The sequence below is a fragment of the Talaromyces stipitatus genome, genomic scaffold (genome assembly GCF_000003125.1).
Source record: "Talaromyces stipitatus ATCC 10500 scf_1105507295555 genomic scaffold, whole genome shotgun sequence".
NCBI classification, from domain to species: Eukaryota; Fungi; Ascomycota; class Eurotiomycetes; order Eurotiales; family Trichocomaceae; genus Talaromyces; species Talaromyces stipitatus.
Genome location: NW_002990116.1, coordinates 74,748 through 87,480, shown reverse-complemented (window position 1 = coordinate 87,480; position 12,733 = coordinate 74,748). Strand labels below are relative to the sequence as shown.

General features: G+C 44.5%; 3 protein-coding genes across 9 annotated transcripts, besides 5 other annotated features; 2 read left to right on the top strand and 1 right to left on the bottom strand.

Moving 5' to 3' along the window:
* Positions 1-182: 182 nt before the first annotated feature.
* TSTA_111450 (cytochrome P450, putative) lies at positions 183-2,320 on the bottom strand. Of its 4 annotated transcripts, XM_002481253.1 has the most exons (6): positions 1,977-2,320; positions 1,796-1,912; positions 1,645-1,747; positions 1,522-1,590; positions 878-1,459; positions 183-824 (listed from the first exon to the last, which is right to left on the bottom strand). In XM_002481253.1, exons 1-6 carry the CDS (start codon positions 2,208-2,210, stop codon positions 394-396), a joined length of 1,536 nt encoding a protein of 511 aa, XP_002481298.1. In that variant the 5' UTR covers positions 2,211-2,320; the 3' UTR covers positions 183-393. The 4 variants fall into 4 exon arrangements, with proteins under 4 accessions (XP_002481298.1, XP_002481299.1, XP_002481300.1 ...); XM_002481254.1 differs by lacking the exon at positions 1,522-1,590; XM_002481255.1 differs by lacking the exon at positions 1,796-1,912.
* Positions 2,229-2,269: a microsatellite.
* Positions 2,270-2,297: a microsatellite.
* A 1,573-nt stretch (positions 2,321-3,893) lies between the features above and the next one.
* On the top strand, positions 3,894-6,060 carry TSTA_111440 (MFS multidrug transporter, putative). Of its 3 annotated transcripts, none has more exons than XM_002481251.1 (5): positions 3,894-4,394; positions 4,451-4,963; positions 5,016-5,172; positions 5,225-5,557; positions 5,626-6,060. In XM_002481251.1, exons 1-5 carry the CDS (start codon positions 4,159-4,161, stop codon positions 5,872-5,874), a joined length of 1,488 nt encoding a protein of 495 aa, XP_002481296.1. In that variant the 5' UTR covers positions 3,894-4,158; the 3' UTR covers positions 5,875-6,060. The 3 variants fall into 3 exon arrangements, with proteins under 3 accessions (XP_002481296.1, XP_002481295.1, XP_002481297.1); XM_002481250.1 differs by having other exon boundaries at positions 5,609-6,060; XM_002481252.1 differs by having other exon boundaries at positions 5,225-6,060.
* A 190-nt stretch (positions 6,061-6,250) lies between these two features.
* Positions 6,251-6,640: a mobile genetic element.
* Positions 6,606-6,968: a mobile genetic element.
* A 2,024-nt stretch (positions 6,969-8,992) lies between these two features.
* Positions 8,993-9,041: a sequence feature (AT_rich).
* A 951-nt stretch (positions 9,042-9,992) lies between these two features.
* On the top strand, positions 9,993-12,427 carry TSTA_111430 (uncharacterized protein; the record flags this gene model as incomplete). 2 transcript variants are annotated; one of them, XM_002481249.1, is made up of 3 exons in its annotated part: positions 9,993-10,044; positions 10,105-11,401; positions 11,465-12,427. In XM_002481249.1, 3 exons carry the CDS (start codon positions 9,993-9,995, stop codon positions 12,204-12,206), a joined length of 2,091 nt encoding a protein of 696 aa, XP_002481294.1. In that variant the 3' UTR covers positions 12,207-12,427. The 2 variants fall into 2 exon arrangements, with proteins under 2 accessions (XP_002481294.1, XP_002481293.1); XM_002481248.1 differs by having other exon boundaries at positions 10,105-12,427.
* Between the last annotated feature and the right edge of the window lie 306 nt (positions 12,428-12,733).

Below are 12,733 nucleotides of genomic sequence, written 5' to 3'. Positions count from 1 at the left end.
GCGCTAAGCCCTAGCAGCGGGCTTTTCCTTTGAGCTTCACGACCTCCTAATACGGCACCGTCGCGGGGTCTTCGCACCATATAAAAGCTGTAGCAAGCGAGCGTGTAAGAGCTTCTTCTTCCTTTTCTCTTGTATGCTTTGTTTCTTCGAGATAGGCTACCCTAGTAGTAGGAATGAGCAATGTCACAATAAGCCACAGGGATTTTGACTAATCCTACGGAGTAAAGGGCGTGGCAGTCAATTTGTGATATGAAAACCGATCAAACAGAGAACAGTTTGAAAAAGGGGGTCGGACCTATGGACGGATCCCAAGATAAAAAGCAATGGCATAAAGCCCATTGGGTTGTGCTAATTGATAGAGTACATGGCTCTTTCCCATTATAGAACTTTTCCTCATAGCTCAATCTCTTCTTTCCGTCGCCGAACACGGGCTTTAAGGCCCGGATGAGCCACATGAGTCTGCCCACGTTGAAACCATGCGCCTTCATCAGGAATAGTGACCGAAACATCATATCTCATCAGAATATTACACAGCAGTATTTTCTGCATATACGATGCAAAAAACCTTCCAGGGCATGCTTGGGATCCGTGACCAAAGCTAAAATGGTCTGGAGACGTCGACGTAAAGTTATATGATACTTGGCTTGTAGATGGTTTCCCCTTCCGGCGTAGATTGAAGAATCGGTAACCGTCAAATTTATCACCTTCAGGCCAGACCGATGCATCAATAATGTGGCAAGCGGAGACAAAAAGTGCAGTCCCTTTGGGTATAATGAGTCCATCGGGTAGAACGACCTCCTCCAAAGCGATTCGTTGCATCATGACTAACATCGGTAGTTAAGAAAGGCCTTCAGGAATGTGGGTGGATGAGACTTACGAACAGACTCAGGATGCATACGTTGGACCTCCTTCAACACGCTGTCCATGAGCACTAGATTTTGTAAGGTATTCTTGTTGAACCCTTCTTTCCCAATCACAGTCACAATCTCGGCACGGAGGTCATTGACCAGTTGACTATTTGTAAAAACCGAGTGAAGGACGTGAGTGAACAATTCACCTCCTCCATCATATGACACTAAGCAGAGCGCAATCAACATGGACGCAAGCTCGTCCAACCGACCTCCCGTCTTTTGATATAGGAAACTGAGCGGATCTTTAGAATCAACACCCGGTGGTTGCTGATCTAGCTTTTCCTTTAAAGGCTCCAGGAGTTTGTTAATATGCTTGAAAAGGGACTGAAGCTTCCGACAATTGGGGAGAAAAGGTGCGACCCAGCACTTGGCCCATTTTGGAAACGCTCGAAGCTCATATCCCGCCAATGCTGATAGTTCGACGTACTCCGAACTTGCATTCACCCACTCTGGATTTCGATAAAAGTCTCTATCGTTTATGAAAGTCCTAGACATGATCCGTCCAAATATCTTCCAGACGGAATCTTTCAACATAACCTCGTGGAATTCTGATAGGATCCTTAGCTTCAATTTCAAGATAGGGTCAACGTTGAGGGTTATGGGGTGCTACCAGGGTCATCCGTCCAGACTTGATCAAGTGCATAGTTAGATTCTTCATTAAGCGGTTCAATAAATGTTCCTTTTCAAAGTCAGACCCGGAAAGCAAAGCTGGCCATGGCAGGGCGGCGCTTACCCAAATTGCGATTGAGCGAATGCTTTGTTACGGCGTGTATGATCTTTTTACTGCTTGTCATTGACTCCATCGGCTCAAAACCAGGCACGCCGTTGACAAGTTTCTATTTCCGTGTTAGCTTCTGATTTCTCCAGATTGACATTTTGCTTACATCCGCCAGTGCTGTAATGAAATCCAGGCGCTTTTCATTGCGGAGCATATCAACATACTTGCCAGAGAGAATTAAGCGATATCTAGAATCAGTATAGAGATAGAAAGCATCTCCGTACTGCCATGGGTAAATGAATATATTTTGAAGAAAGACAGAAGCTCAGAATTGGAACACGACTGACCTTCTCCAAGCAGGACCTAACAAGTCCTAAGCAATCATGCCGGAATCGCTCACTGGCTTTACCATATCCTATCTCATACCATCTTCGACCAATAACTGGCAACCCAGATGGATTCTCCAGCTTTGTGGATTTCCACCAGTAGCAAAAGAGAAAAACGACACAACAAAAGACATAGAATGACCCGATTTCAAAATTTCGACATCTCGAAATTGCAACTTCTAGACGAAAAGACATTTCCAAGTAAGCTCTATGCTCTGTCTCTCTCTCTCTTTCTCTCTGTCCCTCTCTCTCTCTGTGTGTGTGTGTGTGTGTGTGTGTGTGAAGCTATACACTGTATAGATATTCAGTAAGTTTTAAAATTCCCTTCGCTTTCGTCCAAAACAGTGCCAAGGCAGTACTAGAATAAACCTGATGTAATGAAGGAATAAGTTTGATCCAGGGTACCAAGTTACTCAATACACGGTTCTAGTCACAAAAAATGTAGTTAGTTCCTTAAGGACTCGGTGCTGAAAAGAAAGTTACATGGACCAGGGTTATTCCAGACCTAGCCCTATATGTTCTAGGATTTCTTGGCACCTTCTCTGATATACACCCGCCTCGGGCCGCCTGGTCGAGCTGTAATGTATTTTAATGCGTACAAGGTTCCACTGAGTATACTGAGTACTACAAGCAGTTTTATTTCCAGCTGGCAAACACTAATAAGATCCAGGCTAATTAGAAGCACACTGGCCCATGTTTATAGCAGTAGCATTCTAGACAAAATGACAAAATCATATACATCAGACAAGATATTCATCAATATTATAGGATATATAATGTAAATCATATTATGAACAAGATAAAGTACTATGCTAAAATAGAAATATAAGATTGATGTATTGTATATATACTATACTACTCTACTTTGCAGTAGCTATTACAGAATTATACTGTTATAGTAATATATTTGAAACTTGACAGTACATACTCATCAATGTCATCATATACAGGCTAGCTCAAGCCTGCTTACCTGACTCACCGAGATATTACAAATAATAATACAAGATACAGTAGCGGCGACTCAGGTTACATTTTCCTAGCTACGTGCTACTGCAGTTTTTAGTATTGATTTACAGAATACTGCCGAAGGCATACGCTTTAAAATATAATACTCCTAGGTCCACTCTCAGACCGCCACTGTTTACAACTTTCAATGCACGTACTCTGTACGAGGCAATTATCCATATCCCCGCAGCTCTCTGGCTTGCCTCTGCAGATAGACGCAACTTGTCTGACTTAGCGTGTGGACAATTTTGTCGGGTATTCAGGCTTTATTACCTGATTAGCTCTAACGTGTGTGTTTAGATTAATCAAAGTAATAACCTGCATGCTCGAGAATATTTACGATGATATAAGTGGCAATCTGGTAAGAATGAAAGAACACGCTGATATTATAAAGCTATTAATCAACGAATTAAGGGCGTAATGTATGGGCTATGCATCTATCCTAAGGTAGACAATAGTCTGTGGGTACATCAGCCTGAATACCACCAAGACGTAGTCTATACTAAGAGGATTAGACATAGTATCCACATGAATAACAGGACTAAAAAAGGAATCTGTAAGAGAGAAGGGCTTGATTCTATTATATGAGCAATATTATCAACTAGATCACTGCTATGCCAAGAAGAGATAATCCCTAAATGGGTTTTGGTCCTGTAATAGTCCATATCCCCAACTGCTAGAAGCATATGGAAAACCGCCGATAGTAGGCCACTTGCGTTCAGAACTTTACGTAAAAACATTTACTTGGACATTCTTCCTGTCGGTGCTTACGGTCGTAATTCCACCTATGTTGTAAATTGTTTTGAAACGAATTAGCCCACAAGAGTTCTAAAAAGTCAAAGAAAAAAGTTAGACTTAGAGGCGGATTAGATTACCAAATAACCAGGATCTTTTTCCGCCTTTCTTGAGGTCTCCAGAGCACTTTGAGTAAGCCTAGGCACACACCTTTCAAGAGCTCACCCTCCTCATCGTTCTCGCCAGCAGTCCATCAATCCCAGACTGGAGTCTTCCTGTAGCAGATTTCCAACTTAACAAGCCAAAACTCTACAGCACCCCTGAGTATTCTCTCTCACTTTGCCTTGTGCAACCAAGGACAGGTCGATACGTCTACCACAGACAACAGAGGTATACGGACACAATGACCACGCCACAGGAAGAATCAGGCCCCCGACAGGGCGAGCAATTACGCAACCCTAATGACCGCCCCGAATGCTTCTCCAGTACCCTGCAAGAGTGCCTATTTGTCTTGACGACGACGATGGCTATCGCTCAGACCTCATTCTTTGAGGGGCTGGTTCTTGTCGTGTCTGCTTCCATCGGAGAAGATCTCAACATGAGCTCTGCTGAAATCACATGGATTACTGCCGGCGTTTCGTACGTTCTGAGTCTTTGCTATCATTCTTACATAGGCTCTAATTTTTGGGAAATAGACTCACGAGTGGCGCATTCCTGTTGGCGTTTGGAAAAGTGGCTGATATGTTCGGCCGTCGGATAATGTTCATGGCCAGCATGGCGGGATTTACAGTCGCATTGGTGATCGCCGGATTCGCCAACGCAGCTATTTATATGGATGTATTCTCGGGCGTCATGGGTATTTTTTGCGCTTCTGCCGTACCACCTGCGGTCGGATCGCTGGGGGTTGTGTATTCAAAACCTTCGAAACGGAAAAATCGCGCTTTTGCCTGCTTCAGTGCTGGAAACCCGTTGGGCTATGTAGGGGGCATGATTATCTCCGGTATTGCGTCTCAGGTTGGTAACTGGAGAATTGCTCTTTGGACATTGGCTGTGATATACGCCATTTTTACCCTGTTGGCCGTCTGGACGGTTCCCAGCGACCCTCCAAAGGCCAAAGCTGAGTTGAATTGGCAATCAATGAAGAAACTAGACCCTATTGGCATGTTGTTGGCGATTTCTGGTATTGCTCTGTTTTCGACTGCACTTTCGTGAGTATCTCGAGCTATGAGCTTCGGTATGACACTGCTCACCCAGACATAGGACGGCTGGAGACGCATCCAATGGCTGGAAAACACCATATGTCATTCTGCTACTCGTTTTGGGGGTTGTTCTTATTGCTGGTTTCTTGTCCTGGGAATCGATATATTCAACTCCTTTGATGCCTCTTTACGTCTGGCAGGATCGGAACTTTTCTCTGGTAAATGCTCCTCCTCCCCCCCCCCCCAGCTACAATCAACTAACTCACCCAGCTGATGGGATCTCTCTGTCTTGGTTTCATGGGATTTATCAGCAGTGAGTTCTGGATGGCTTTATATATGCAACAAATTAAGCACTACAGTCCTTTAGAAATCACTGCTCGTTTACTGCCGATGATTATCAACGGAATCTTGGTCAACGTTGTCTGCGGTCTCATTCTGCACAAAGTCAGCAACAAGTTGCTCATGCTTATTGGCGCTACGGCGTACATGATTGCGTTCCTTATTATGAGTTTTACGCCGGATGATGGCATCTACTGGGGCTGGTATCTTGTGCCGCTACTGTTGATGGTTGTTGGGGCTGACACTGAATTCAACGTGGTCAACGTGAGGGCCCTCTCTCTCTCCCCTTGAATGCTAATAAAACTTGGAATATAGATGTATGTCATGTCCAGTCTTCCATCGTCCGACCAGTCTCTTGCCGGAGGCATTTTCAACACTGCGTCCAAGTTCTGCGCCAACACCAGTCTTGGCATCACGACTGCTGTTTACAACTCTGTCCGCAACCAGGGACCGGCAAGTCCAATCAAACCGTACCTGTCAACGTACTGGTTTGCTGCAGCGTCAGCCGGTTTGGGGGTCGTCTTGATACCTTTCTTAAAGCTGGGAACGCAGGGACACGAGGACAAGACCAACTCGTCTGACGAAGAGACACTAGACACACCTAATGTTGAGGCAGACGCTGAGACCAAAATTTGAGCTGTCTCATGTACGGACTGGTGTTTTCTTCCTGTTTCGGATATATCGCATGGCTATAGGTGCACATGTTGGAATGTCAACAGATTACATTAAATTTCGTATACTGGTTGAATAATCACAGTCAATTTTAGTACGCCCAGAAAGACTGGCCCTATACTCAACGTAATCCACACCCAAATCGGTCACTCTCGCCCGAAAGCGCGCTTTGTACTATCTTTTAAAGCTCGTCGCATCACTATGCCACCAATTCAGAAAGAAACAATAATAATTCTCAACAAAAAGACGGGCGGATCCAATTAACAATTTCGATATAAAAAGTCGAAAACCCGCTCCGTACGGCAAGCAGCAAATATTTATAATGCCACACTTTCAGTCTTCAAAAGAGCTGAAACGCGCGCCAACGGACATAAATTGACCAAATCTAAAAAGTAGTTGCTTGTTAAAGTGACAATGGACCTAGATAAGCGAGGTTTACCTCCCCGACCATCTATGGTACGAAATATGGCCAAAATCCTTCTTGCACAACATGGAAATCGACAGGTTGGAGAGGACTGGGTATACAATCTAGATCAAAGTCGCCCAGACCTCGAATCGCGATTTTTACGAGGATATAACTACGAACGTGCTAATTGCGAAGATCAAAGGATAATCCAGGATCGCATACGAGAGGCTACATTGGAATATGGTATCTCAGCAGAAGATATCTAAAACTCTGTGCAGCTGAAAGGTGATTACTGGAAGCGATCGATATGCCCGCCCAAAGCTATTGCAACCTAGCAATCGGAAATAGGTAAATTCAATTGAGGTGGTTAATTCTACTGGATGGGCTTTAACTTCATATGTGATCTTCAAAGCAACAAAATACTCCCAGGAAGGCTAGTTTGAGACCCTCCCAGATGACTGGAGAATCAATATTAGCGACAAGGGGTGGATCACAGATAAGATTGGAATGAATTGGCTTATTAACCACTTCATTTCTTATACAAATGGCCGTACAATGGGCAGATATCAAATGTTGATCCTTGATGGCCATGGAAGCCTTTTGCAGTTTTTAACCGACAATATGGACAACTTGTTGAGCGGCAAGCGAGGCTTTGGTTCAACCACATTGACAAAATTGACCTTTTACTGCATTTCCGGAAGCCCAATTCATGGCATATAAAGCTGAGACTATTTGGAATGGCTTCACGGCAACTGGATTAGTGCCACTTGATTCGGATTGAGTTTACCAACAGCTTACTTTTCATTTAAGGACTCCTACACCTCCTCCAAGTCGAAGCAGCAATTCGCATTCTTCTTGCTTACAAGCATTTCAAAATCTACGTCAGTTTGAACGACAACTCAGTGCGATCAAGGAGCGTATAAGCCAGCGCAAATTAAGCCCATTCGAATCAATCGATCAAGCAACTGACCGCATATCCAAAGCTTATGAAACGAGCATTAATGATCTTCTTATTGTACGAAAAGAAGTCCATAAATTCCGCATTGCGCATAAGAAAGGGGAGCAAAAATGCAGACGGTCTAGAACGCAGGTATCGCATAAACAAGGAAATAGTAGACAGGAAACTCAGACGCTTATACAAGATCAGGTTGAAGCATCCCAAACTGTTACTGCTGCTCCGGTTGAGCCAGAGCTAGAGCTTCCAGTATCTCAACCGCCTGTACAATGTCAATTACGCTGCAGTGGTTGTGGAATTGAAGGACATAGGATAACTGGATGTCCCAATCGTGTTTCTAATTATTTTTTGTATTTGAATTTTGCTACTGTTTTCTTTTTTGGTTTCTGATCTTTCAGACCTCTATAGCATCAATTTCATGTCTGTATTGTCTGCATCTTGCACCTAAGCCGAAGTCCGACACCATGTAGATAATTAACCGAGAGTTATGCTAGTGCGGATATCCGGAAATTATCCTCAATCTGCGGATATGGTATACGACCCGCTATCCAATGGAGAGGATATGCTGCAGTCTATATGATCAATGGATGTCACGGCCTTCGTAGCGAGGCCGACAATAGCGTGGGGCTTCTGCTCCGTCATGTTGAATACAGGTAGAAGGGTGCACAATTCCCACTGTTGTTGGGGGAGTTCATGGAGGCAAATCCAGCAGCTTGGCAGAGTGAACTGATTGGTTGGACTGAATGCATCAGCTCCGGTACTTCCGCTTCAGAGAACGTTCTTATTAAGGGCGCAGCAGCTATTACCTCTCTAGGAAGCAAATATGATTGTCAATTCTTGCAGCGCTAATAGATACGACATTTTGGAACATGTGCTCTAGGTCTGGAAAGGAAATTAGTTCCCGAGGATACACCTTGTATTACTCGTTACGTTTCTTCCTGGAGGATCAGCTTTACCTGAATTGCGTATAGACTCTGGCTAAGTTGAGGCGGAGATCATCACCACCTCGCCCTGAGTCGCCCAATTGTAAGGTGACAAAATTCTCGTGGGATTTTTGGAGTGGGAACTAGATGGGTGTAGATCGCGATGCTATGTGCGATTAGTCATAGATCCTATACGGCTCTGTATATTGATCTGCAGGATCTAGTAAGGCAAGAAGTGGGGTTTGGCATGACTGCATATAAGGAGCATATTCCTGGTCTCTATATGCATGGAACGGGTAGTCTATTAACACTTAAATTAATAAACACCAATTAAAGATACCTTATTACATTATCGTTACGCTCCACTACTCATATTACACAGGTCCCACACATGTAGTATAGATGCAACGGCGGCCCGCTCCGCCGCTATACTAGTAGACTAGAGTTTTTCTAGACATAGCCCTATATTCTAGGATTTCTTGGTATCTTTCCGGATATACACCCGCGGCCCGCCTGGTCGAGCTGTAATGTAATAAATGTATCTTAATGCGTACAAAGTTCTAATAAGTACACTGAAAAATCTAAGCAGTTTTTTCTTTTGTGTTTCAGCTAGTAAATGGCACTAAATACTAATAAGATCTAGGCTGATTAGAAGCATGCTGGCCTCAGTGGCCTGCCGCCTGGGTTTATGGCAGTACTACAGTAGTATTCTAGACAAATCATTTTATACATCAGAGAAGATGTTTATTAAATATTAATATTAAAAGAATATAATACAAATCATATTATAAACAAGATATAGTAGTATACTAAAATGGAAATACAAGGCTACAAGCTTGAGGTATTATATACATGCTATACTACTCTGCTCTATAGTAGCTTCTATAAAATTACAGATATATAGTTAACAGTATATTCCCATCCTATACAAGCTAGCTCAAGCCTGCTTACCCGACTCACTGAGATATTATAAATAATAATATAGGATATAGTGGTGGCAACTTAGGCTACATTTCCCTAGCTGCATGCTACTGTAATTTTTAGTATGGGCTATGCATCTATCCTAAGGTAGACAATAGTCTGTGGGTACATCAGCCTGAATACCACCAAGACGTAGTCTATACTAAGAGGATTAGACGTAGTATCCACATGAATAACAGGACTAAAAAAGGAATCTGTAAAGAGAGAAGGGCTTGATTCTATTATATGAGCAATATTATCAACTAGATCACTGCTATGCCAAGAAGAGATAATCCCTAAATGGGTTTTGGTCCTGTAATAGTCCATATCCCCAACTGCTAGAAGCATATGAAATACTGCCGATTATAGGCCACTTGCGTTCAAAGATACGCTTGGCATACTTCAGAACTTTACGTAAAAATACGTAAAAATACTTACTTGGACATTCTTCCTGTCGGTGCTTACAGTCGTAATTCCACCTGACTATGTCGTAAATTGTTTGAAATGACATAGCCCACAAGAGTTCTAGAGAGGGAAAGAAAAAAATCAGAGAAAGGTAAAGAAGAAACAAGTTAGGCTTAGAGACAGATTAGATTATTGAATAACCAGGATATTTTTCCGCCTTTCTCGAGGTCTCCAGAGCACTTTGAGTAAGCCTAGGCACACGCCTTTGAACTTTCAAGTGCTCACCCTCATCATCGTCCTCGCCAGCAATCCAACAATCCAGCAATCCAGACTGGAGACTTTGTCAGATTTCCAACTTGACAAGCCAAAAAATCTACAATGTCTTTCAAGTTTGAATCGGCCATTGCAAATCATCAAGCCGGCTTTCCCGGTAATCTTGTTCTCATATGCGCATTCGTCATTGCTTTCTTATCTTGGAAAATTTTCAAAGGCTATCTAAAGGCTGAAGGATCCGATGATTTATCTGCACCAGGGCTCAAAGAGCTCAAAGAGCTCAAAGAGCCACGTCCACTTGCCACAGCAACCGTAGGCTTAGCGAGAGAGCTAGAATTCTATAAAGGCCTCTATTTCAAGCTTCAAAATTTGGAGGAACACTCCGACGTAATACCGGTGGCACGACAGGCATTCCTAGTTTTGCTTTCGCAAGCATTGGAGGATTACGCCAAGGCACCGGAAACCAACATACTTTCTGTTCAGCACTTTGACAGCGAGGCGCTTTCTCGATTTCTACGGAATGATCAAAATGGTGTCACAAGTCAATATCATCAGTACATAAGTCGCCGACGATCGGGAGGTCCACGTGAGCTTTTTCTCAATCGGCAGGCAGCTGGGGACTGGCTGAGGGAGATTGCACCGCTAAAGTTGGTCGATGGCGCCTGGCTCGGGCATTTAAACAAGATCACTATGCCTTTCTCCTTGAGACACACCGTCAAACAGACTTGGCAAGTGTTTACAGATGAACTGGGGAACGGGAACCCCGACCAGCATCATGTCAAGATCTTCGAGGACCTTTTGAGAGTAATTGAACCAGACTTGCCCTCGGCAACAACAAAGGCTATTCTGCATCCTCGTTACAGGCTAGGTAGCCTTAAGTATTGGAGAGCAGCCGTGGCGCAGCTACTCGTGTCTCTCTTCCCGCACGAGTTTTTGCCTGAGATTCTTGGGTTTAACATGCACTTTGAAGCCCTGCAGCTGGAAACTATGCAAGCGGCGAAAGAGTTACCGGAAGTTGGCTTCGACGGGTACTATTTCCTGCTTCACGTCTCCATTGACAATAGCCACTCGGGCCACGCTGCCATGGCTACAGCAAGCGTCGAGGATTACGTTCAGCACATTGCAGAATCTGAGGGCGATGTGGCTGCTGATGCAGTGTGGAAGCGGATTCGGGCTGGATATATTTTCAGCGAGTGGCAATTTCGAAAGGGCAACCAAGCAACAAATATTCTTGCACGACTCGATGATGACTCCCACGGTCGATTGGAGTCGAGACAGTCAAAGGTTCTTGCGATATTCGGCTCGAAGATTCAGGCGGCTCATAGGCTGCATTGTGGCAGTCGGGTGAAAATTGGGGAGCGCTTGCTGGCCGACTGGCTGGATCCTGAAGCGTTCTCGACCGAGGAATGGCGACAGAAGTTTATTGAAAGCTTGAGCGCAAGTAAGCCATGGATATATCCAGGTGACAGCCAGAGGAGCAAATTGGTTCAAGCGCTTCAATGGGGAGGGAAGATGTACGGTTCATTCACGGCGAGCGAGCTCGAAACACTTGTGCTTTGGATTGACTCCCTGGACAGCAAGCACAGCCCTTCCCACTACTCTTTCATCGGACAGTCTCCCATGAGATTAACTTTGGACCATAGTGATCATGTTGCCCTCGCTGCTGGTAGCAGAGCCATTGAGCCAGCCACTCTAGCTTCGTTGAGGAAGCATCCAGGAGATCGGACAGCTCATCTCAATATTGCTCATCTCTTACCACTCTGGTTTACGCAGTGCTGCCTCCTGGAATCGTTTTTGTACGCCCCACAGAGATCGGGCGACAAGATTGGGTGCGCTGTGGTGGGGTTCTTGAGGGCTCAGTCCGGCTTCGAAACGGACGACCAGCCTTACTCAGCGGAAAATGGAGGTATCGTCGAGTTTGGCCTGGAAATGATTCGCCAGGCCTCCCTACCCGTCCCTGAGGATCTAGATGGCATCCTCTCAGTTTGGCCGTCTGATTTTGCGACAACTATGCTCAAATTAGCTTCCAGCCCTATTCGAAATTTTGGTGTCTTACTAGGTATGTCTCTAGCGTTCCTTGAATTGCAGGAGATGATGTCGGAGTCTTCGAATCCCGGCTTGCTTTGCCCAAAGAGCAGTGAGCGCCTTGCGACACTAGTTCGGAAGCAGTACCAATACTTACAAATTTGTCTTGGGGAGATTCCCGCTGGAGATGCGCGACGCGGAGACATCGATCGTGGGTTCAGCATGGCCAAAATAGAAATCCATAAACGCTTCGGCCTGGTCCAACACCCTACTTCTACGCCATTCCACTCCTAATGTCAATTGATTGTCTTCTGGGACAGGTCTGCACATATAAAGCTAGAAACTCCTGTATCTCTTGGATATCTTGGATAGAAGATTGTTGAACTTGTGCAGAAGTATAGTCATGTGACTCGTGTCAGAGTTTTCCGGAACTCCTGTTCTGTAAATAGCTGAGAGATTGAGTATTGTACTGTATTCAAGTGTGTCTAATGGAGTGAAAGTAACTGGCACCTGGGATTCTTGGCAAATCCTTATATCGAGGACAGCTTGTTATCCAATGAGAGCAGCCAAGCGGATTTATGCGCCGCATTCACCATATCTGGGATAGCTGTAAAGTAATCCTTCTACTGAGCAAGTCAGCTAGTATCCTGACTACCTATTTGTTTCCCGATCGATTCAGCCCTTGATTATTCTCCGCGGTAGGGCGGCGGGTAGACGACGAAGACATTAGTCCCAATTGACGATAGGGTGCGGGGTAATACTGGGGCGCTGTAATTACAAACATTGTAATTTCATGTAAAGTGGTCAAATTGTAATTACAC